The sequence below is a fragment of the Erpetoichthys calabaricus genome, chromosome 4 (assembly GCF_900747795.2).
Source record: "Erpetoichthys calabaricus chromosome 4, fErpCal1.3, whole genome shotgun sequence".
Taxonomy (NCBI): Eukaryota; Metazoa; Chordata; class Cladistia; order Polypteriformes; family Polypteridae; genus Erpetoichthys; species Erpetoichthys calabaricus.
Window position 1 is genome coordinate 106,225,598 of NC_041397.2, and position 24,813 is coordinate 106,250,410.

At 35.4% G+C, this 24,813-nt stretch overlaps 1 protein-coding gene across 1 annotated transcript in view; it reads left to right on the forward strand.

Moving 5' to 3' along the window:
• Nucleotides 1-24,813, forward strand: part of LOC114650173 (N-alpha-acetyltransferase 16, NatA auxiliary subunit-like) — a 130,646-nt gene that overhangs the window by 25,976 nt on the left and 79,857 nt on the right. The window contains exons 3-9 of the mRNA XM_051925770.1: nucleotides 1,139-1,243; nucleotides 2,993-3,150; nucleotides 5,450-5,584; nucleotides 5,800-5,953; nucleotides 6,152-6,271; nucleotides 12,409-12,504; nucleotides 13,130-13,236. Coding sequence (XP_051781730.1) covers nucleotides 1,139-1,243; nucleotides 2,993-3,150; nucleotides 5,450-5,584; nucleotides 5,800-5,953; nucleotides 6,152-6,271; nucleotides 12,409-12,504; nucleotides 13,130-13,236 — 875 coding nt within the window. The remainder of the gene's footprint in view (nucleotides 1-1,138; nucleotides 1,244-2,992; nucleotides 3,151-5,449; nucleotides 5,585-5,799; nucleotides 5,954-6,151; nucleotides 6,272-12,408; nucleotides 12,505-13,129; nucleotides 13,237-24,813) is intronic.

The window sequence follows — 24,813 nt, forward strand, 5'->3', positions numbered from 1 at the left end:
GACGACCTTGACACTACACAACACTAATGGAAAAATGTTTTGTAGACTGTTAAAACTAAAGTTGAATTGTTCGGGCAGAATACTCAGTAGTACCTATGGTGCAAAAAGGGCACTGCATACTAACATGAAAATGTCATTCCAGTGATGAAGTACAGTGGAGGAAGCATCATGATTCAGGGCTGCTTTGTTGCCCCTGGGCCTAGACAGCTCAGAATCATTGAGGTGCAAATGAATTCCAAGTTTGTCAATGTGTCCTACAGGATAATGTCAAAGTATTTGTCTGCAAGCATAGACTCGGAAGAAGTTGGGTGATGGAATATGGTAATGACCCTAAACATCGAAGTAAATGGTGTGTTTTCAGCTTAAACATAATGTGTTTTTCTATACTTGTTACTTGGATGAAGATCATGTCACATTTTATGACCAGTTAAAGCAGAAAACCATTTTATTCTAAAGGGTTCACATACTATTTCTTGCTACTGTACACACAGAAATCATTGATTTAGTGTAAAGTAAAAATGTTCAATAATATTTTTCAGCACTGTTAAGCTATGGTGCCAGTATCTCCAAAATTGACAAAAAGGCACAGAAAATGGACAGATTTGTGTGCAACAAAATAACATTCTCATTTGCTGACGTAATCAAGTATTTCCCAAATGACTAGACAATTCACTAAAACATTTTTACTTTACAGTATAAACTTTTAACTTTAGTTTTGATTTTGCTTTATGAATTTTATATTGTTAAAAACAAATGATGCATACTGTATATATTTACTTTTTCCGCTATTGTTTATTGCTGTTGTCTTTTAAAATAATGCTATTGTATCCTGTCCTATGTTACTTTTATGTTTTTCATGTTTTCTTCAACAGTTGGACTAGCAACAACTTAATTTAATTGTACTTTAAGGTTTGGTTGCAATAAAATGAATTATTTTTTACCAGGCTTCACTAGTCCACTGTCACACAAGTATGTACACATATCTTTTGCTGAGCATTTTATTCAGGTATTCATGAACCATTATATCTTATGTTTTGAAAAAATGTGATTATGTTAATGTCTTTTTAACATTTGTGACATGCATAATTTGCGTATATTTATGCAGTATAATTAATTGTTGAAACATTTGTGTGTACAGAGACATTGGCAATGAAAGGGTTGACTTTGAACTGCATTGGAAAAAAGGAGGAAGCATATGAGTTTGTCAGGAGAGGATTGAGGAATGATTTAAAAAGCCACGTCTGTATCCTTTTAACATATGTGCATTGTAAAAGAGTGAGTTTATGATTAACAACGGTAACATTTACAAATTCACTTAATCCAGTTCAGGAATATGTACAGGTAGAGCCTGTTTGCTGCTGGGTTGGTGAAAAGTCTGTGTTAATGTAGTGTATTAGACTACAGTATAATAGGTTTTATAAAATAAATTTGTTGGGGAAAAATATTGCCTTCTAACATCTTATTTATTTGATTTGATGCAGAAGTCAATTTTGTTTTAAAACATGCCAAAATAAATTATTGTTGAGAATTCTGAAACCTTTACAAAATGTTTGTGCCTTGAGTAATTTTTTTGAATTTCAAATGTTTAATTTTCCAACTTAATTTTCATGTATGATTTTGAATTTTATTTCTTGGAGAAAGTTGCTAGGATTCACCTTCTCAATGTGAGCAGGTAAATTGCAATGTAGCAAAACCAGCATCTTTGTCTGAGATAGAAGTTTCAATCAGTAAACAAGTACTCATTGACTGTGTTGTACAATATTAATGAAAGGAGTTAATTAATGAAGGAGTTGTATTATGTCTGTTTGGACCTGGATAAAGCATATGGCAGGGTTCCTCTAGAGGAGTTATGGTATTGTATGAGGAAGTTGGGAGTGGCAGAGAAGTATACAAGAGGGAAGTGTTACAGTGGTTAGGTCTGCGGTAGGAGTGACAGATGCATTCAACATGGAGGTGGAATTACATCAGGGATTGGTGCTGAGCTCTTTATTTGCAATGGTGATGGACAGGTTGACAGATGAGATTAGACAGGAGTCCCCTTGGACTATGATGTTTGCTGATGACATTGTGAACTGTAGCGTGAGTAGGGAGCAGGTTGAGGAGACCCTGGAGAGGTGGAGATATGCTGTTGAGAGGAATGAATGTCAGTAGGAACAAGACAGAATACATGTGTGTGAATGAGAAGAAGGTCATTGGAATGGTGAGTTGCAGGGAGTAGAGATGGCAAAGGTGGGGGAGTTTAAATACTTGGGATCAACAGTGCAGAGTAATGAAGATTGTGGAAGAGAGGTGAAAAAGGGAGTGCAGGCAGGGTGGAATGGGTGGAGAAGAGTGTTAGGAGTAATTTGTGACAGGCGGTTATCAGCAAAAGTGAAAGGGAAGATCTACAGGACGGTAGTGAGACCAGCTTTGTTATATGGGTTGGAGATGGTGGCACTGACCAGAAAGCAGAAAACAGAGCTGGAGGTGGCAGATTTAAAGATGCTAAGATTTGCTTTGGGTGTGACAAGGATGGGACAGGATTAGAAATGAGTACGTTAGAGAGTCAGCTCAGGTTGGATGGTTGGGAAACAAAGTCAGAGAGGCGAGATTGTGTTGGTTTGGACATGTGCAGAGGAGAGATGATGGGTATATTGGGATAAGGATGTTAAAGACAGAGCTGCCAGGTAAGAGGAAAAGAGGAAGGCCTAAGAGAAGATTTATGGATGTAGCGAGAGAGGACATGCAGGTGATGGGTGTGAGAGAGAGCAAGATGCAGAGGACAAGAAGATATGGAAGAAGGTAATCTGCCGTGACAACCCCTAATGGGACCAGCCTAAAGAAGAAGAACTTTTTTATGTTTCCATATACATTAAGACAACTAAAATCAACTTGCATAAAAGCATTTTTGATTGTCTTTTATTCTCTTGAGAGTTTTTGCAAATTGTCACTTATTTTTCTTTTAGCTATAATAAAAATTATATTTTATAGTCCTTGACATTTTTGGAGTTAGGTTGGCATGTTTATGGTCTTCTGCAAAGGTCTGATAAAAAGTATGACGAAGCTATTAAATGCTATCGTAATGCTCTGAAGCTGGACAAAGACAATCTGCAGATTCTAAGAGACCTATCTCTCCTGCAGATACAGATGAGAGACCTGGAAGGTTACAGGGTGAGTAAAACCTGCTAATTATTGTGGTGGAATTAACACAAGAGGGAACACAAGAGACCTGTCTGTACACTTATCAGTTGTCTTTGGAAATTAAAGAATGAGCTCTTGATTTATCAAAATGTTGAAATCTTTCTTAAAAACAGAATATTAAAATGAAAAGTTAGTTTGTTCCCTCAAATTATATACAAGTGAAGATCACTATAAATTGCTAAATATGTGTTTAATTTGCTGTTTATCTTTCCTTCATGTGCTCCATGCTGTCTCACATCAAAGAAAAAATGTAGATAACTTTATACTTTTAAGTTTCCAATGTGTCTGTGGTCCTCTGTATTATTTGGGGTTTTTATATCAACTTACATCACCTCCAGTCACGTCTTTTTTTTTTTAACCACACTCTTTGCCTCATCTGTTTCCACCTCCATCTTGGTGCACCTCTTTTACTCAATCTTTAGTGTTTTGTTTCATATGCACAAACTACCATAGACTGATTCTCCCCAGCACATCTGTCACCTCTACACCGACTTTATCTTAATTCTGCATTCATCTTCTTCTCACTCTGTGACACCCCACATAGCCTCCTAATTATTCTTATCTGCGTTGTTTCCATCTTTGTTCCATGTTCTATTTTCATCAATCATATCTCACTCCCATACAGCATGGTGCTCCTCACATGTTTTTTCATAAAATGTTCTATTCAATGCCAGAGAAATTGCTTTAGAAGTCAAAATTGGAAAGAGCTTCCGGAATTTCTTCAGGGTTTGTCTGTTCCCCCACATTCACTGCTTTGCTCATACCTCCACCTTCACTCAACATGCCACCTAAACAGTATAACTTTCCTACTTTGTGCAAAACAACTCCATTGCGTATATATAAATTTAAACATAATGCATCAGAATTCTGCACCACTCTCACACACTTTCTACAAATACATTTTTCACTTGCAAACTGCAAATTACCCTTCAAAATGCCATATCTTTTATGCCATACTTCTGACAACTGGTGCATATACGTGCAATGTATAGACAACTGGTCATAGCAGCTGAACTTGTATGCGTACTAACCTCTTTTGTTGCTTAAATAACTGGAAGAGGTTTCCAGGATAATGTTCTTTATTTTGCCTTATACAATTTCCTGTATTAGGAATTTGTTAGTTTTCGCATACCCCTTGGGGTCAGAGTGCAGGGTCAACCATTGTACAGTGCCCCTGGAGCAATTACAGGTTAAGGGTCTTGCTCAAGGGCCCAGCAGAGTAGGATCTCTTTTGGCAGTGACGGGGATTCGAACCGGAAACCTTCTGGATACCAGCAAAGATCCTTAGCCTCAGAGCCACCACTCCGCCCCTAAATTTGATATGTCAGTGGATGTTACTGCATATGTTTTGTACGTGTACATACTGTACACATGCTTTAATGGTGTGTTTAAAACTAATAATCTGAATGTTAAAAATTGCACAGTGAATCTTGTTATACCCTTCTTGTATCACCATGATTTTTTGCAGCAAATGTTGAATACCTTTCATCAATAACCCAAGTAAGATAACAGCATTCCAGCCATGTGCAAGTATTTGGCTTGCATTTTAACCTAAAATTAGGCTTTTTAAATCTGATTTAATACATTCTCATTAAGGAACAAATTTACCAATTCAGGTTGATTGGTTCATCCTTTCTGTTACGTATCTGTTTGCTTTTTGCTGTTCCTCTGATTTAACCATCTTGACTTGAAGTTCTTTAAGTGTATAAATATCTGACTACTAACAAAACTTTGCTATCCAGCCATAAATAAAGTGGTTTCTCACAAAAATACTAAGCTTGGAAGAGATAAAACCGAATAAAGCATACTACCATTATATTTATATTACTGAAGTTCAACATGTGTTTAGCTTGAATCATCCAACCTATCCATTGACTGTCACGTCTTTGGATGTAAAATGTTTTCATTAAACATTTTGTACAGTGAATAAAATCATCCCTGCTTATTTCTCGAAAAGTTATACTTTCATTTTAATAGTAGTATCAGCAGTAGTACTATTAGCATTGTCATGTGTAGAGTACATTGGACAAAAGTTTTAAACTCATGGGTCTGAATAGTGTTTTTGATTAAAAAAAAAAAAAAAAAAAATACTTTTCACATTCTTAGTACATTATATCTTTGCTGGATGCAGTAACTTAAGAACCTTTGCACCTGACTGTGAATAAGAAATTTAAAAATGGTTTGTTTATAAATTGAAAGAAATAGTTTAATTGAAATATTTATGTGTTTCTCTTAATTATTTATAGTGTAGTATGTTGCCTTTTTATAGGAAACAAGATACCAGCTTTTACAGTTGAGACCAACACAACGAGCATCATGGATTGGCTATGCAATTGCCTATCATTTATTAAAAGATTATGACATGGCCTTAAAGTTATTAGAAGAATTTCGGAAAACACAACAGGTACAAAAATAAAATGAATGTTCATATCAAATAGTGAATTCTCTTCTCTTATGTAAGAGAAAAAAATTCTGATTAAATTATATATTTAAAATGATTGCATTGTTCATTTTGTGTTGGAACTGTATACTTTAATTAGCTACAGTTTTTTTACGTTCATTGTTGAAGTTTATTTTAAATAATCGCAAAATCAATTATTCTTTATTTTTCCTCACTAGGTCCCTCCTAATCGAATAGATTATGAGTATAGTGAGCTACTGTTATACCAAATTGAAGTCATGAGGGAAGCTATGTTGTTTGAGGAGTCACTAGAACATATTGAGAATTATGACAAACAGATTTGTGACAAACTCGCTGTTGAGGAAATCAAAGGTATTAAACAGTTATTTCAAACAATTGGAATGTATACATGTTGGCATGTGTCTATTTTAATGACTTTTTTGTACACTTTAAAAAGTATTTCTGAAATCCTTTTTGGTATACTTTATAACAATACGGTTTTGCTGTAACCTTACTAAAATAGCATTTAATTTTGTAGGTGTATCATTTTGTCTCTCCTTTTTTCTTTAGGGGATATGTTTTTAAAATTAGGTAGGCTTGAAGATGCTGCAGTGGTTTATCAAGAACTGATTAACAGAAATGCAGAAAACTGGTCATATTATGAAGGCTTAGAAAAAGCTCTTCAGCCAAGTAAGTGACATTGTAGCACTTCTTGGTGTTTCCATTATTTCTATTTATTTTATGTATTTTGTGTCACTAGTGACTTTAATGTGATGGTTCATTTAGGGTCCTTGATTTCAACATTAATGTTTCTTTAGCCTTATTACTCGCTGATGTAATCAACTGATTTTTGTCTTGGTTTATAATCTATTGATCAGTTCTTAATTAGCCAATTAATAATAATAATAATAATTCATTACATTTATATAGCGCTTTTCTCAGTACTCAAAGCGCTATCCACACAGGGAGGAACCAGGATGTGAACCCACAATCTTCCACAGTCTCCTTACTGCAAAGCAGCAGCACTACCACTGTGCCTAGAACTTTGAATATCTTTGTCTTATAAGTATAAATCAGTTAATACATTTTCTGTTGTGTATTATAGTAGCTAATGAAAGAAACAAAGCAAACCTTTATCTAGGTGTCCTGAATTAACATGTTTTGCATTTCACTTTCTCCCTTGACACAATACACTGCACTGCTTGAAAATTCACAATATGCACAATGTACTGACAACATGTAAACAATTCTTGCTCTTTCAACCATTAATACACTCATATGTATGGAAGTAAAACAGACTGCCAAAAATCAAAGAGCATTATGAACAAGATATGGTGGCAACCCTGTAACATGCAAATTTGTTAGTTGACCGTGGATTCTTTAAATGCCTACAACAGTTAATGTATCTGTGATATAGGCATGTCATCAGTAGGTCTTCAGGATGAACAATTTGTGGCACATTTGAACAGTATAGGTAGTGAAAGTCATTGTGTTATTTGTCTAACTTTGAGATAAAGATTTGGTTTGGAGCAACTAACATCTGCCACAGCACAGGTGTGTCTCACTCATGTTTGATTCTAGAATTTGGTGCAAGTTACTGCTGTCTGCTGAGTGGGCTATGGTGGTGCAGTGTTGTCTCTCACAGCTTCAACCACATGGGTTAGAATTATCCCCCTATCACTTTTCTGGGTGGAGTTATTAAGCATAATATTATTATTAAGCAAATTCTTTATATGTTTCTTACTGTTTTCTCAGGTTACTCTGGCTTTGTCCCTCAGTCTAAGTTTGACTTTAACTTTATTGTCAGGCAACAGTTGCTAAGAATTTGTCTTGCTGTTGTAAACACAGGTGCAATAATAGCAAAAGACAGTAAACAGTACAATATGTAATATATTACATCATCACAACATTATATACAACAGAAGCAATTGATACTATAGTGCACAAAAAAGCACAATAATCACACAAAAGGTATATGAAGGAATTTGGTTATGCTTGTGTTTGTTTTAATATGCTTTATGATGAACTAGAATTTTGTATAAGGTTGATTCCTATCTTGCATCAACTATTGTAACTGACCAGGATCCCATAATTCAAATATTGTGACAAGCTGGCATTTTTATATGACACTATGTAAAGTATATGGTGATGTATTATCATTTTTTATTTAGCAGATTTTCAGGTTCAGCCTGAATCAACTGTGTTATGTTTGCAGTGTATCCTAAAATTTGCAAGCAAATTCAGGTCAGCCCACCTTGCAAGGATGTTTTTTTTGTTTGTTTAATGGAATTATTCAATGTTATATTGAATATGTTATATTCAAAGAATATGTTATATTCAAAGATTCAGAGGTGCTGTAGTAGTTTAGGTTAGTTTTGCTGATGATTAGTCATCTTGTTATTTAATGTTTAATAAAGAGGTTTGTAGGAAAAACTAGCATTTGTTGAAATTCAAGGAAAAGTAAATTTAAACTCTGTATTATACAAGAAACAATTGAAGCTTAACTACTGACTCAGGTCATCTTACAGGAAGTGTTCTAAGCATTTCTGTTTTAATACCAATAACCTTCACTTTACTTTTTATAAACCTTAATTGTAAAGTACAAATTCTGATAATTTGCTCCCATGTCATCAGGTAAAGTGCTTGCTGATGTAGATATCTGTCAGCCATTCAGTGTGCCTTTAGCATTTAAAGATAAAAATGTGAAGGTGGGTTTTTGAGCTTTGATGTAGTGAGAAGTCAAGCAAAATGACACCTTTTATTGGCTAACTAAAAAGATTACAATATGCAAGCTTTCGAGGCAACTCCATCCCCTTCTCCATGCAAGAAACTGTGTCATTTTGCTTGACTTCTTACTACATTCATAATGGCTAACATGGTACAACACCCTAGTACTACTGAGCTTTGATGTTAAACAGTCTGTTATACAATAAAGATGAGAATATCTTGTGCCTATGGTGGTTGCAGTCTTATTTTAGCACAAATGTCTTTGCCGTGGTACTTTATGATTTTTTTTTTCTTGACATAACTTTCACAACTCACTGAACTTTGTGTAGTAGGGGAGTGCCCACAATGTGTTACTGTTTACTGCTTTACAGGTTAATTTCTGTGTATAGCCTTATCATTGTTATTGATCTAAAATTGCTATGGGTTTGTCATCAATTTTTGATGGTAAGATTCCTTCATTATTTGGCCACACATTTATGGATTAAAATTACCACAGAGCCAAGGCAGCTGCCTTGATGGACTCAATATGTTACAAATAAGTTGTGATTTTTTTTTCCCCTAGTTTCACAACATTTAATCCAGTATCCAGTTCCAAATAGCTTTATACAGGCCCATATTTAATAAATATCATCATCAGTTAAAAGGAATTATTGTATAACAGGAAATGCTGTCATCACTTAATGACATCTTAATCCACATCCTTCACTTTTCAAAGTATTAAGGGGCCTCTTGTGCAGTATAATGTCGTGCATCAAGTTCCACGCACTTTCCTTTTTTAAATCCCAATCCCTACATCCCCACCCTGACTCCTCACAGAATTTCTCATATTTGAATATGTAATTCAATATAAATAGCCCCTTCCATTCGGTGTTTTCTTAAAAGAAAATGGCTAAAGCATGTGAGGGAAAAAAAATCTTCAGTGAATGCAAAGTGGAGGTCCTGTTAAGTGCAGAAGAGGCAAGGAAAAACATATTTGATGACATAACAATTGGTACAAGCAATTAAAGTAAAATGATTGAGTGGCACAGTGTTGCGGAAGCCCTCAGAAGCTCAGGTTCAGAAAGTGATAAAGTGCCGAAATAAAAAAAGTTAAAAAAGTGGTCAGATATTAAAGTCACAGTGAAAAGACGAGTCACAGCCCAAAGTGTGAACACCACTGGAGGAGGCAGCGAAATTCTGGGGTTCACACTGTTTGAGTAGCAAGTTGCTGCAATAATTAGCGAAACACTTGTAATTGGCATTTTACCAGCAGGTGAGGGAGATTCTGATATCTCTGTGGGTGAGGGTGAGTTTTCATTTTTTTTCACTTACCATTGTCCATACTTGTTTAAATCAATCAAGCAGGCAGCAGATGCAGCATTGATCAATATTTATTCTTATTTATTCTTTATAATAGTATTACAAAAGCTGATCCCAATGCTGGGGACGTGACTCCGGGTGATGATGATGATGGTGCTGCTGCTGTGCCGAGCACATCGTCGTGCACTCGCTGCTCACACACCTCTACCTTGGGAACTGCTGGGCAACCATCTGGCCGTGTGCTGACAGATGCTGTTCTGGAATCACAAAACGCTTTAGTGGATGGTGTAAGAGATATAGCCAATGAGCTACAGAATATAGCAATTGAACTATGGAATATAAAGGCAGTACTATGTAATATTGACCAATCAAATGAGTGATTTAAAAAATTAAATGCTACATCTGCTTACCTGTGTTTACATTCATCTAATTACATTCCGTTGAAGTTGTAATGCTGTCCAATTTGGCTGATCATTTGGTTCATCATACCGCATCTCTTCAGGTACGGGCAAGCCTCATTATGCAGCACGCTACAGGCTAGCACAATGTGACACGCTTTGTGTGAACTATAGCTCAGCACTCCACCAGTCTTATCCAGGCAGCGCCAACAGCTCTTAAAGCTGCCCTGTAATACATTCTACCACAGCCTAAGCCCGAGAGTAGAGGTCATTATAACGTCATTCTTGTTTAGTCAGTGAGTTAGCGAGCAGGGTGAGAAAAGCCACATCTTCAGAGGGTACCTGCTGTCACCTAAGTAATCATGTTATATGGGTACATCATACAGATAATTTACAAATTTGACCAAAGTGGTAATATTAAATGTCTTATCTTGGCGAGAAACCAGCCATCACGCTCATCGCCATTTCCAAGTTTGTTCCCAATACTACTATTTTTCATGATGAATGAGTTATGAGGTGAGCCAGGCCATCTTGTGACAACATTAATGAGACTCATTTTTGCATCACAGATAATTTGCATATTAATAGCGAGGAAATGCTTTCTTATTTACATAAGCACATTCATTTTGTGATGGCACCCGTATAGCATTTTTTGTGCAGTCATATTGCCCCAATTAAATTTGGAAGACAAGATGTTGCTGCAAATTGCTCTTTGATGTCTACCTTTTAAACCACATTGTACAGCAATCTTGTATCTGCTTGACAAGCAGATAATATCATCCCATGCAGCTGGCATGGCACGAATCAGAAGTACCTGATTGGTCAGCCAATTCATGTCGGCTAAAAACCTGAGGGTGAACAGAACTTGCAAAGGAACAGGTAGAGCACAGTTCTTCAAAGTCTTCCTTTGTAAAGCCAGCCCCAGTTCAGCATACAGCTCCAAGAGAATAGGTCTTGGAAATCTAAATCGACTTGGAAGCCAGTCATCATCATGTGCCAAGAAATCAGTATGATCTCTAATGTGCTCTCTTCTGATTCTTCCATTTGCAATGTCTTCTAACAACGCTAAAGCAGCCATGGTAGTTGGAATAGTTTGGCCATTCTGTGCATTATGTTGTTACAGATTGATTACAATCAAGTGCCTTCAATTTGTAAACGATATGCAATTAATTTCGGTGCATTTGATGAAGCTGGCGTCATGGATGCAAATATGAAAAAGAAAGGGACACTACACAGAAGCAGTATAACTGCTTCGATGCTGGGTGTTGGCAATTTGCAAAAACGAGCAGAAAAGTTTGTGCGCATAGTGTGAGGCTGCCATGAAAATGTGTGAAGCTTTATGGCAAGTATAGTTTTTATACATCTCGAAGTGAACGTAAAAACGGGCGTATGCAATATTATTGTGCATATGCACCATTTATGCATGAACCCCAGTTGATTTTCATTGACTCTTTCATTTGGTGTGCAAAGCAGAGTTGTTCTGAGGACTCCAGAATAGTACAACTGATGTAAGTTATTACTAGCCATTCCAATCTACAGGAGTAAGTTCTACTTTGCTGTGGTTATTGATGCTTCTCTTCAGTTTAATTTTAGAGTAGCACTGCAGCAGTTTCTTAAAATGCACCTAATGATAGATGAACAATAAAGGGTGGAAAGTGTCTCTGAATACAACAGTTAAATATCTGTGTATGTCTTTAGGAAACAGAGTGAAACATTTTAGGCCTGCTGCTGAAAGGTGTTTACCTTTTAAAATGATTCTGTTCATGGCATATTCATTGAGGTCTGCAGATTTAGAGATAACACTACTAACTCAACGAGCTAAATTAGAGTGTTTTGCCTTAAGGTGTTTTAGTACATTAAATATTGTTCCATTTCTTTTCTGTTTGTTTATCTATTTATTTAACCAAGTTAGGTTGTTTGTTACTTTAGTAACAAGAATCAGTCTTAACTAGAAAGAGAACCATGTCCTTAATCCTCAAAATACTAGGGACTCTGCTTTCAATCTTTTTGTCTATCTTAGGCTTTATAATTTTTTTAACAAAGTGAAATGGCTGCAGACACAAGGCACACTTATGTACATACATCTGTCAAAAATTACAAAGTTTTACATCAGATGTAAAGTTTAAATGCCAAAATGTCATTAAAAACTACAGTTTTGTTATGTTTTAACATTACCGGCATAGGAAGCTTTTATTTAATTTTACTTAACATTTTGGTAGTCTGTGCTTTATAGTATGTTTAAAAGTAATACCAGTTACCAAAGTTCAAATGTTTGTCCATACCATAGTTGTCTGTAGGGCAGTAGTCTGTTGTTATTGGTACAGGAAAAAGCCTTACGCTTCAGTTTACATTTCAGTGCTAATGAAACTTATATTTTTGTAATTTTGGGTGATCTTGCTGCAGGTACCATAGAGAAGAGGCTTCAGATTTATGAAGATATTGGCAAGCTACATCCCAGAGCTATGTCTCCTAAGAGGTTGCCATTAAATTTTGTCTCAGGTATAAAGTCATAAAGAAAAAAAACAAATTAAAAAGATTCTGGTGTTTTGTTTGTTTTGAAAAATGTATGTTGACTATGAAAGTATTTGTCTAATTGGAGTATTTATATTAATTTTATTATGTTGTGTCTGATCTTAATGCATTTAAATAAAGTATTTTTTCTTGAACAACACAAAATTTCTTAATTAAATAGAGCCAAACAGAATTGTCCATTGCTTTCCAAGTGATTCACAAGTAAAATATCATCAGTGCTGTATTTGTTTTTTTCTTGGGCACAGTAGACTTGCATTCTTGTTTATTGTTGACTTGTGAAATACATATTACTTTTTATTTTTTTCTTTGACGCTATGAATACTAAGAATCATTTACTTTAACCTTCAGCTTATTCTAATAATTAAAAAGCATGTCTTCAATCATTAACTTAAGAGTTTTTATGGTGAGTTTATAGAATTTGCATTATAATTTTTTACATGTGTTAAAGAATTTTGAGTTTCAGTTAAACCTTAATAAACCTGATTATTATTGCAATTTTTCAAGATATCTAAATCAGGTAAAATGCAATCATTTATAACAGTTAAGGGTGTATTGTGGTGGAAGATTTTACATTTTTTTTTTTTTTTTATAGGGGACAACTTTAGGGAAATAATCAATAAATTCTTAAAAAACAATTTCAGCAAAGGCTGTCCTCCTTTATTCACAACTTTGAAGTCACTCTACAGCAATCCAGAAAAGGTATAGTATGACTGGAATCACTGTGTTGCATTATATAATTTATTTTGGAAGTAATTATAGATTTCAGGCCTAGGTTAGAAATGAGTTTGGAAGACCAAATCATGCAGTATTTTTTTTATTCAGCATGAAAACTGTATTGAGTATTTCAATTAGTTTCATTCAGTTGCATGCTGATTTTGGTTGCAGCTTTGCTTGTGCTTTTTTTATTATTTTTTATAAAAAGGGTAAGGATTAGCTACAATTATAAGAGCTGCAACTAAACCTGTGCAAAGAGCAACATATCCACCTAATGATAATGTGTGGAATAGATGGCCCCCACCTCCTTAATTCAGCCCCAAGGCTACTCTTACACTTTAATTTTTAATAAAACTAGGCGGCTTTGCCCCCTGCTCGCTTTGCTCACCAACCCTCGTATTTGGTTTTCTGGATACACACTTTTAAGATTTTTTTTTCTTTGAATTGTTGCTATTTCATTAGTTTCACTTTTATTTCAGAACTTCTGTAAAAACAATATTTGTAATCTTGCGAGTCCCAATATGCTGAATCTTTTTAATGAGGTCAGGATAGGTTTCTCTGTTTGGAATTTCAGCATAGACAAAATGATCTACATAATCAGCAGTTAATAATTTTTTTTTACAAAGTAAAAAAGTAAGTAGAGTTCTGCATTGGACTCCTGTCTGTAAAGTCGTGCTATTTTCCTCTCACAGTTTCAAAAGTACATGGGGTTACGAAGGTGATACCCCAGATTTTGTCTAGGTTTTTGTACAAGGGCTAGACAGAACGTTTTTGACTCCTGGGGTAAATTTAGGTTTTTAAATAACCAGACAGATAAATATATATACATTAACAAAGTAACCAATAAATGCATGTGCGGTAAACTCCGTTTTTGAAATTCTCAAGATTCTTTTTGTCACATGCATAGTTGTACAGGACAACACGCAGTGAAATGCATCCTGATCCACTTATCAGAAACTGTGCAAAGTTAGAAGAATATCAGATTAACAAAAAGTCATAGATTGAAAGATAACAGTATAGTAGAACATAATAAATAAGTAAAATTATGTGAATGAAGTAGAATTAAGTGTTAAGGTGCAATAGTATAGTAATTATTGTGCAAAACCAAAGTTAGACTGGTGCATAGTTAAATGAGGCAGTTAGTTTGTTTGCGCTACTGCGATCTTTACTTTTTTATATTTTGTAATTTTCCTACTTTCATATCCTTCAACTTTCTCCACATGTGTATAGCGCCAACGTTTATTTTTTGAGCCTTTTTAATTTCCCTGGTTTCATAGTCTCTAACCTGCTCTGCATATGTTTAGCGCCAACGTTTGTAAACGTCTTTATGAGGTTCTACTTTGTCTTTCACTCATTGTCATTTAATTCTGAGCCAGATTGGACGTGCTTTTTTTTCAATTCCACTTGTTCCGGGATGAAAATTACTTTCCTTATTTTCTGAATTTGCACCTCCATTATTCTTTTTTGCTTTTTTTTCTGTCCAACGCATTTGAGTCTTTCTTCTCTGCGCTTTTCTTTCTTCTTCGTTTAATCGTCGACTTTTCATTTCTACCCTATTCATTTCATTTCTACCCTATTCATTTCTTCAATATTGACCTTATACACTTTATATGCACTGAGAGCCCTGGAGCTGTGTGTGCTGCATGACTGCCTTTACACTACTGCTTTGTTTTTTTTGATTTTTAATAAAAAAGCAACCTGGAGTGTTCTCCACTCAACTTTCTCATATAAATAGAGATTATATAATAATTGTATCTAATATGTCAAATTGTGAAACAAAACATGTACTTATTCAAACTTCAAGTTTTTTTTATAGTTCTTTTTCCTGATTAGATAAATTTCCAATTCTGGTTTTATTTTGTGTTTATAGCATGTAATTGCTTAAATAACAGTTAACAAAAATAATACGTTCAATGCAGTTAATAAACTTACTAAATGAGATGAATAATTAGATATTCTCAAAATTATGTATTATTCTAGGCCTGTCTATTTCATTCTGTTTATTCTATATGAAAAATCAGAGTGTAAACATGTATGCAACTAATTAATTTCCTTCTGCCTTTGTGATGCTGTTTGCTTTTTAACTCTCATTTTCAAAAAAAAATTAAATGTAGGTAATTAGAAAAAAAAAAGTTCAGACAATCCAAAAAATACAGAAAACGAGAAGAAATTAATTCACAAACAGTACAAAATTGATGAAAGATCAAAACATATTTGAAATACAATTTGTGGAATTAAACATAAGGACAAAGAAGTAAATGTGTAGCGCAGATCAGAAAGGTATGGTATGTAAATTTCAAAATTTTAAATATCTATATTTTAATTAAAAATGATCTCTTACCAGAAAAATTATAAAAGTGATTTCATTGATTGTAATATCATTTATTAAATTAGTTCAAACAACCACCATAATTACTGATAAAACAAATTTCTTTCGTTGACAAAATAACATGTAACAATGAAAAACAAACTTAACTGTTAGTGTTCATATGTAGCCATCATACTTGATAAGTAACACGATAACACAAATACTTACTAACACTAAGCTGAGTAATTTCACCAATGAATTAATAACCTTTCGTGAAAATTCAGAACCAGCACAATGAAGAAAATTTCACAAACACTATTAAATCATTTAAAGTGGTGTATTTTAAGCACAAAACCAAAAAAAGCAAAAGGTAAATTTAAAAAAAACAGCTCAAAACAAGTGTGGATCACAATTTACCTTAAAAAAGACAGCAACAAGTACCTAAATGTCAAAATATGATAATTTGTTTAACAGATAAACCTGCTTCAACAATATCACAGAATCAGCTGCCAAGAAAGCATATTGTAATGTTGTCAATCAATCAAAGTGGTGGGGTACATTATAAAAAATCCCTAGTTCTGGGTTAAAAAAAAAAAAAAAAAAAAGTAGACACAAATTTGATGCCTATAAAAACATCAGTCGTACAAGACAATAGACTTTTATTATACCAGGTGTGTCACAATGATCCATACCAAATATACTTCTGTATACTGACAATAGTTAGTTATTTTGTTAAGGGCATTGATGAGTGCCAATTTGCAAGTCTTTTGTAAAGCACCACATGTAAAGCATAAACAAATCTGGATTGTTCTCTACTCAATTTCCTTATACGTATTCAAGTAAAGTAGATACCACTTCTGGTTGTCTGATTATAATGAAACTTTGTGTCTCTGTGCTTCTTATAAAATTTCAATCACTTATCTTTGTTTATAAAGCAAGTTTATATGGCAAAGAACTACTTCCGGTAATCTGATCAAACTGGAATTTCAAATCTGATTTTTTTTTTTTTTTGTGGTCTTTAATATACCACTTCCAGTCACCTGATCATGGTCAAATTTTATATCTAATGATATAATTATTTATCTCTATATAATGGCAGTAATGCATATGTAGTTGTGCTGATACCTGTTAAGATATCATTTCCGGTTATCTGATTAAGGTAAAATTCTATATCTATGACTAACATGATATAAAATTTCAATTATTTTTTTCTTCTTTATAATGCAATTTCACATGAAAAACTACTATGCAAAATTTCAATTAATTGTTTATTATACTATGTACCAGTTTTTCTTTTTTTTTTAATTTTGAAATGTGTTCAGGTAAAGTACCATTTCTGGTTGACATATGTTGCCCAAATGTTGATAGAAAGCAGCATTTTGATATAGCACCCTTACCCCAAATTTCATTTGTCCAGCTCAAAGCATCCTCAAGTTATTGTGTTTCCATACATAGAATACAGACACACACGCAGACATAATTGCAAAAATTGTCAAAATGTGTTCAGGAGCACATGAAACGTGGAGATTCATCAAAATCTTGAGGTAGAATTTTTTTGCAAATATACTTTCTCTATACTACATACACGAGAAAGTAAAAACAACTGTGAATCAGAATCCACATTACAAAACAGGGCCCATAGGAATGATATGCCTATCTGAAAATCCGTTATGATAATCTTTACTGGCTTACTGTGAGGAATCCTGCCATTTCTCTTTATAAGAGGCTGATTCCACACCATATTATGGTAGCTGGGTGGCACGGTGGCAAAAGTGGGTAGCGCTGCTGCATCGCAGTTGGGAGACCTGGGTTCGCTTCCCGGGTCCTCCCTGCGTGGAGTTTGCATGTTCTCCCTGCGTGGGTTTCCTCCGGGCGCTCCGGTTTCCTCCCACAGTCCAAAGACATGCAGGTTAGGTGGATTGGCGATTCTACATTGGCCCTAGTGTGTGCTTGGTGTGTGGGTGTGTGTGTCCTGCGGTGGGTTGGCACCCTGCCCGGGATTGGTTCCTGCCTTGTGCTGCAGCATCATCTCCAGCCTAGAGTGAAAATGGGATAAAAATTGTAATTAAGTCAGGCCAGGAGAACTCATCATTTCCAGGAGTCTCATTGGAACTGAGCATGGCCTTACTATCCACGTTGTCAACTACCCTCCGCAGGTCAGCGGCACTGTCTCCAACTGGGCTTGCTATTCCACCCACAGACCATGGAGAAAACCGAAACAAACAGTCTGAGCTGAAGGTAATGATCACCATAATAATTACTGCACTACTACATAAATGAGATAAAGAGTAATATAAAGGAGGTTACAAAGGATATAAGGAAAGTTGTAAAGGTCATAAATATGACAAATGAGAAGCTGTTTCAGGATATGAATATCCTTCAAAGCATCCATTTATACATTATCAAATCATTTTTAAGAAATTAGATTCAGTCATAACCTCGTTTATTTTGAATTGAAAACATCCACGCATCCAAAGGGCAACCCTACAACGACCTAAAGCAGAAGGAAGCATAGCACTACCTAACTTTCAGTTTTATTACTGGACGACAAATATACAAGCTATAAAAACCTGGACGTTGACACAAATTGATGAACACTCAGAAGCTTGGTCCGCAGTAGAAATAAAATCCTGCAGTACTTCTTTATATTCGTTGCTTTGTTCCCCGGTAAATACAAGTTATCGTCAATATACTAACAACCCAATTGTTCTTCATTCACTCAGAATATGGAACCAATGTAGGAAGCATTTCAAGATGGAGAAACTTTTATCTGTTGCACCTCTACACTATAACCACCCTTTTCCAACCTCTCAAACTTCCACAGTTTTTAATGTTTGAAAAATGTAGGGATTACATCATTTGGAGAATTATATATAGATAATGTTTTTGTATCCTACGAAGAGTTACACTTCAAATTTAACTTCCCATCAACACAATTTTTTCACTGCTTTCAAATTAAAAACTTTGCTAAATGGAATCTGCCCAATTTTCCTCACTTCCTACCTATTTCTATTTCAAAAGAAGTATTGATCAGTCTTGAAGACTCAGACAGCATTTCTGTAATATATAAAAACATTTTAAAGTCCCTTCCTTTCAAAGATCTCAGAGTACATTGGGAAAAGGATCTCTTACTTAACATTTCAGAAAAGGAATGGAAGTCAGCTATGAATAGAGTTCACTCTAGCTCCATATGCGCAAAGCATACAATTACTCAATTTAAAATCTTTTATTGAGCATGTCTATGTTGTTTTAAAATTACCCAAAATGTATCCAGGGCAAGATCCACCCTGTGAACATTGCTTTCGAGCTCCAGCCTCACTGGGCCAAATGTTTTGGGTGTCCACCAAATTTAAATCATTCTGGACCAAAATTTTTAAATGTCTATCAGACAGCATTTGTGTCACAATCACTCTTACCCCATTAACACCTGGGTTTGGTGTATTCCCAGATGTGCTTAAAGTGGAGAAGAACAAACAGACTGTAGTTGCCTTTACCCTCACTATTAGCACACATAGACTTATCTTGTTCAGCTGGAAGAATCCTAGCCCATCTCTTTTAAGTCAGTAGGTAACTGATGTTGTATATACTATTTGAAATGGGGAAAAACTCAAATTCTCACTTAGAGGATCTGTTCAAAAAATTTTTTAACACCTGGCAGAATCTAATCAATAACATTTTAGAATAAGCATTTATATTGGAGAAAAGGATTCTCTTCCCTCTTTTTTACTTTTACTCTGGCTGTTTGTCTTCCTCTCTTTCACTGGGGTAGGGATTGAATTTAGTTTGGTTATGTTTGACTTGATTGTATGGAATATCACTTGTTTTTAATAAAAAAACAAATTACACCTATTAGTGCTTTTTCTTTTCTAGAGAAAAACAAAAAAAAAGAATCAAAAAGAATGGTTTGGACAATACAGAAACAAAAATCTATAACAAATAGAAAGATTTAATTTCTAGATCCCCTATGGTAATACCTAGAGAGATACATTAGTTTTCAACATTTCATCCATCTTGCTAACCAAAAAGTCCAGGGCAGGGTTGCAGGGCAGCTGGAGCCTATTTCAGTAATCATCAGATGCAAGTCAAGAGTAACACCTGGAAAGGGCGTCAGTCCATCACAGGGTGCATGTGTACACACACACGCACACGCACACATCCACTAGTGCCAACTTAGCAACTCTAGTTTACCTAACCACCATGTCTGTGAACTGTGGCAGGAAACTGGATCACCCAGAGGAAACCCATACAGACACAGGGAGAACATGCAAACTCCACACAGCGAGCACTTGGGACATAGGTTCCAGTCTACTCCTTGCATGGCAGTAGCACTACAACTGTGTCACCATGCCACCGTGCCTTTAAATTTATAATATATGTAGAAATATGTTTAATTTAACATTACTTATTAACCAAACTGTTGGCTTACTGTACAAATCATATGCATGGATAATGGGAATCCATCCATCTTAGGTACCCATTTTTTAGATTTATTAATAATAAATAGTAATACATTTTATTTATATAGCACCTTTCCCATGCTCAAGGCACTTACAGAATATAATAAAGAATGGCAGGGTATACAGTATATAGCATTGTACAAACCAGATAAATAAATAAAGAAGAATAAGACAGTGAATTCTGAAATAAAAACAGACAACATAATTGATGGTCTAGCACACACACAGGTTACACTAGCGTCTTGACAGAGAAGTAAACTGAGAGAAGGGTAATAAAGTCAAGTAGAGCTAAAAGCCTTCCTGAACAGATGAGTTTTGAGTTGTTTTTAAAAGAATTCATGGAGTCAGCTGACCTGATTAATTTCGGTAGGACATTGCAGAGTCTGGGTGCTATACAGCTGAAGGCCCTGTCACCCATGGAGTGTAGATTAGTGTGGGGTACAACAAGATTGCCAGAATCAGAGGACCTTAGTGGGTGGGCAGGCACATAGTGATGGAGAAGGTCACTGATGTAGTTTGGCGTGAGGTTATTTAAGGCTTTGTAGGTTATTAGTAGGATTTTATGTTCGATTCTGTAAGACACAGGGAGCCAGTGAAGGTGAAGCAGGATGAGTGTGAAGTGCTCGCTGTTGCTTGTCTGTGTAAGGACTCTTACAGCTGAGTTTTGAATAAGCTGAAGCTGTGATATAAGATTAGAAGGGGCACCTGCCAGTAGGGAATTAAAATAATCGATGCAGGATGTGATAAAAGCATGGACAAGTTTCTCAGCATTAGAGAAGGAGAGGAAGGAGCAAACACGGGATATGTTACAGAGGTGAAAGTAAGAAAGTTTCTTAATGTGATTTATGTGAGCGGAATAAGAGAGGGAGGAATCAAAAATGACACCAAGATTTTTTACAGTAGAGGCAGGTCTGATGAGATTACCGCCAAGATGGACTGGGAAGGAGCTCATTTTATTAAGTTGCATTTTAGTCCCAATTTGCAGGAGTTCAGTTTTATTGCAATTTAATTTTAAAGAGTTCTGCTCCATCCAGGTTTTAATTTCACTAAGGCAGGTTGTGAGCTGAGAAAGCTCTGATGAAGTTCCACTTTTAACATTGAAGTAGAGTTGAGTATCATCTGCATAAGAATGATAACCCAGTCCATAGCTACGGATAATATGGCCAAGGGGAAGCATGTAAATACAGAAGAGCAGAGGACCGAGGACAGAGCCTTGAGGGACTCCTTGTGTGACTGGCGCTGAGCTAGATCTGCTCGTGCCAAGATTAACAAACTCTTGCCTGTCAGTCAGATAGGACTTGAATCACTGGAGGGCAGTGCCAGAGATACCCAGCATGTTCTCCATTCTGGACAGTAGGATGTCATGTCTGACAGTGTCAAATGCTGCACTGAGGTCTAACAGAATTAATATGCTGGTTTGTCCAGAGTCTGCTACCATAAGCAAATCATTGGTTACCCGTAGCAGAGCAGTTTCACAGCTGTGCCGCGCCCTGAAACCAGACTGAAAGGGTTCCATCAAATTATTAGAGGTTAGGTAATTGGTGAGTTGGGAAGCTACAACATGCTCAAGAACTTTTGACAGGAAAGGTAAGTGGGAAATACGCCGGAAATTGTTAAGATTGTCAGCATCAAGACCAGACTTTTTTAACATTGGGGTTACAGAAGCAATTTTAAAAGTATTTAAAAGGATAATAAAAGGATTTCAAGAGTAAGAGTCAATATAGAGCTGAATGTAAAAATTCAGAGCCTCATGAAATGTGAGGAAAGTACATAGGACATTTTCATAGGACTATAAAAAAAAATAGGCCACCCACTTACCGATCACAAGGTTTGGATACTGTGCCTTCTAGTTAGTCATTCTAATACATCCTTAGAACTCCACTTTTCACTGCATAATGTTTATTTCTAGAATTATGGAAAATATTGCTATGAAGTATACCATGCTAAATATGAATGTATAAATTTGATATGTATGGCAAACATTTTCTATTTTTAACAATGTGTAAGTCGTCACTTTATCAGGTCTTAAAAGAAACAATAAGAATTTCCTGCTAAAATGGACTTTCAAGGCTGGGAAAATGTATCTGTGTATGAATGTATGATCTAAAAATTCACTGTTTTATCATAGTCTGCATCATTGAAAAATCTATTACAAAAAATAACACTTGCCACATGAAAAAATACATAGTGCATAACTTTGTAAATATCTACATAAATAATAAGTCAATTGATTCACCAACCATTGGTATATTGTTAATGCAAGCCTGGGGTAAAATCCTAGGCTGACAGCAGTCTGTGCTTAGTCTGGTGCCTGGTACTCTTAGGATAGGTTTTTGGCTTTGGATTGCCTGTTACACGTATCCCTAATAGTAATTTTACCAGATGATACCAACAGCAAAAAACTAGTGTTTCTGCAGAGTAACAAGTTTTGTGAAATAAAGTAATCCTACAATATGGTGATAACTTACATATTATACTTTAAAGGATAAGTTTGGTAATTATCAAGTTGAAGTTATTTCTTCACAAACATGGTATATATGCATTTGGAATGTAAAATTATGTTCTAAAAACTAGCGGTTTCCATAAATTTAGACAAACATCTTGCCTGCACTATCACTTTACTTTGGAATTAATGGGGTACTAGGCACCACCGGAAAACAAAAGCCTTAAATCTTACTTAATGTGTTCATTTTCAAGCCAAGACATTTGTCAATTATTGATATGCATCCAGGTCTTGAAATTACATACACATTTTAAAATAGACTTATATTTGTCATTTTTGAACACAAAAACACCAATATTGTGACATTCAGCCGTTTTAGAAGAAAACCTGCTGTGTGTGATACATTAGAATTTGTAGTCTTCTGCAGTAACCACTTGGGGAGTGTTTTCCTCTTGAACAACAAAATCTCAATAAACTCCTTCATGCTGCATAGTTGGTTTTGTCTTGATTTCCTTCCATATACATGTAAGAACTCACAAAAGCAAATAGAAAACCTCTTACCTTGAGAACAAAAGAACTAGGAGTAGTGATAAAATAATCATTTTAGTATTCCTTTGGTTGTCACAAACATGCATCGGAAACACAGAAGGGATGTTTTCTTTTATCAAATCAAAATATGGATGTACCTGGTAAATTTTTGGCTTTTATTTTCTGGTGGTGCTTTCTGCCCCATTGTCTCCATTGTTAAGATCCAGTTTGTGAAGAAATAACTGACTTGAAAAATACCAAACTTATCCTTTAAGAGCTGTTGCCTTAATTTCATGTATTTTGGTTTTCCTCTAATATATCAAAGAAGTGCATGTTAGATAACTGGCCCCATTTGAGAATATGTGGGCTCTTAGAACTGGTGCTCCATTCAGACTATATTCCAGATTAGATAAGGCCATATCCTATTTGTTCACGACAAAACTTGATGGGTAAGGATTCATTGTTCTGCAAACAAAGCAATTAACAAATCTTAAAATAACCTGCACACCAAGTATGACCATATTCATACAGAGTCTCATACCTGCATTGTACAATAGTTGATGGAAAATATGGCAGATATTATGCTCTAAAAGTAACTGATTCTCAAAGGCAGGACTGTAGCATCTCCTTCACTGACACCCCTTATACAACCCACCCTCTAGATTAATGTTCTCTCATACAAAACTACATTGTCTTTTGGCTATAATTTTTTGATTTAAAAATTTTATTGATGTAAAGAAGTATAAGAGTAGTAGACATATTTTGATGATTTTATAATCATTTTTGTTTCAAAATCAATTTGAAAACCATAACATTAAATCAGTAATACAGTTAGGTCCATAAATATTTGGACAGAGACAACTTTTTTCTAATTTTGTTCTGTACATTACCACAATGAATTTTAAATGAAACAACTCAGATGCAGTTGAAGTGCAGACTTTCAGCTTTAATTCAGTGGGGTGAATAAAACGATTGCATAAAAATGTGAGGCAACTAAAGCATTTTTTTTAACACAATCCCTTCATTTCAGGGGCTCAAAAGTAATTGGACAATTGACTCAAAGGCTATTTCATGGGCAGGTGTCGGCAAGTCCGTCATTATGTCATTATCAATTAAGCAGATAAAAGGCCTGGAGTTGATTTGAGGTGTGGTGCTTGCATGTGGAAGACTTTGCTGTGAACAGACAATATGTGGTCAAAGGAGCTCTCCGTGCAGGTGAAAGCATCCTTAAGCTGCGAAAACAGAAAAAACCCATCCGAGAAATTGCTACAATATTATGAGTGGCAAAATCTACAGTTTGGTACATCCTGAGAAAGAAAGCAAGCACTGGTGAACTCAGCAACGCAAAAAGACCTGGACGTCCACGGAAGACAACAGTGGTGGATGATCACAGCATCATTTCCATGGTGAAGAGAAACTCCTTCACAACAGCCAACCAAGTGAACAACACTCTCCAGGGGGTAGGCGTATCGATATCCAAGTCTACCATAACGAGAAGACTGCATGAAAGTAAATACAGAGGGTGCACTGCAAGGTGCAAGCCACTCATAAGCCTCAAGAATAGAAAGGCAAGATTGGACTTTGCTAAAGAACATCTAAAAAAGCCAGCACAGTTCTGGAAAAACATTCTTTGGACACATGAAACCAAGATCAACCTCTACCAGAATGATGGCGAGAAAAAAGTATGGAGAAGGTGTGGAGCAGCACATTATCCAAAGCATAACACATCATCTGTAAAACACTGTGGAGGCAGTGTGATGGCTTGGGTGTGCCTGGCTGCCAGTGGCACTGGGACACTAGTGTTTATTGATGATGTGACACAGGAC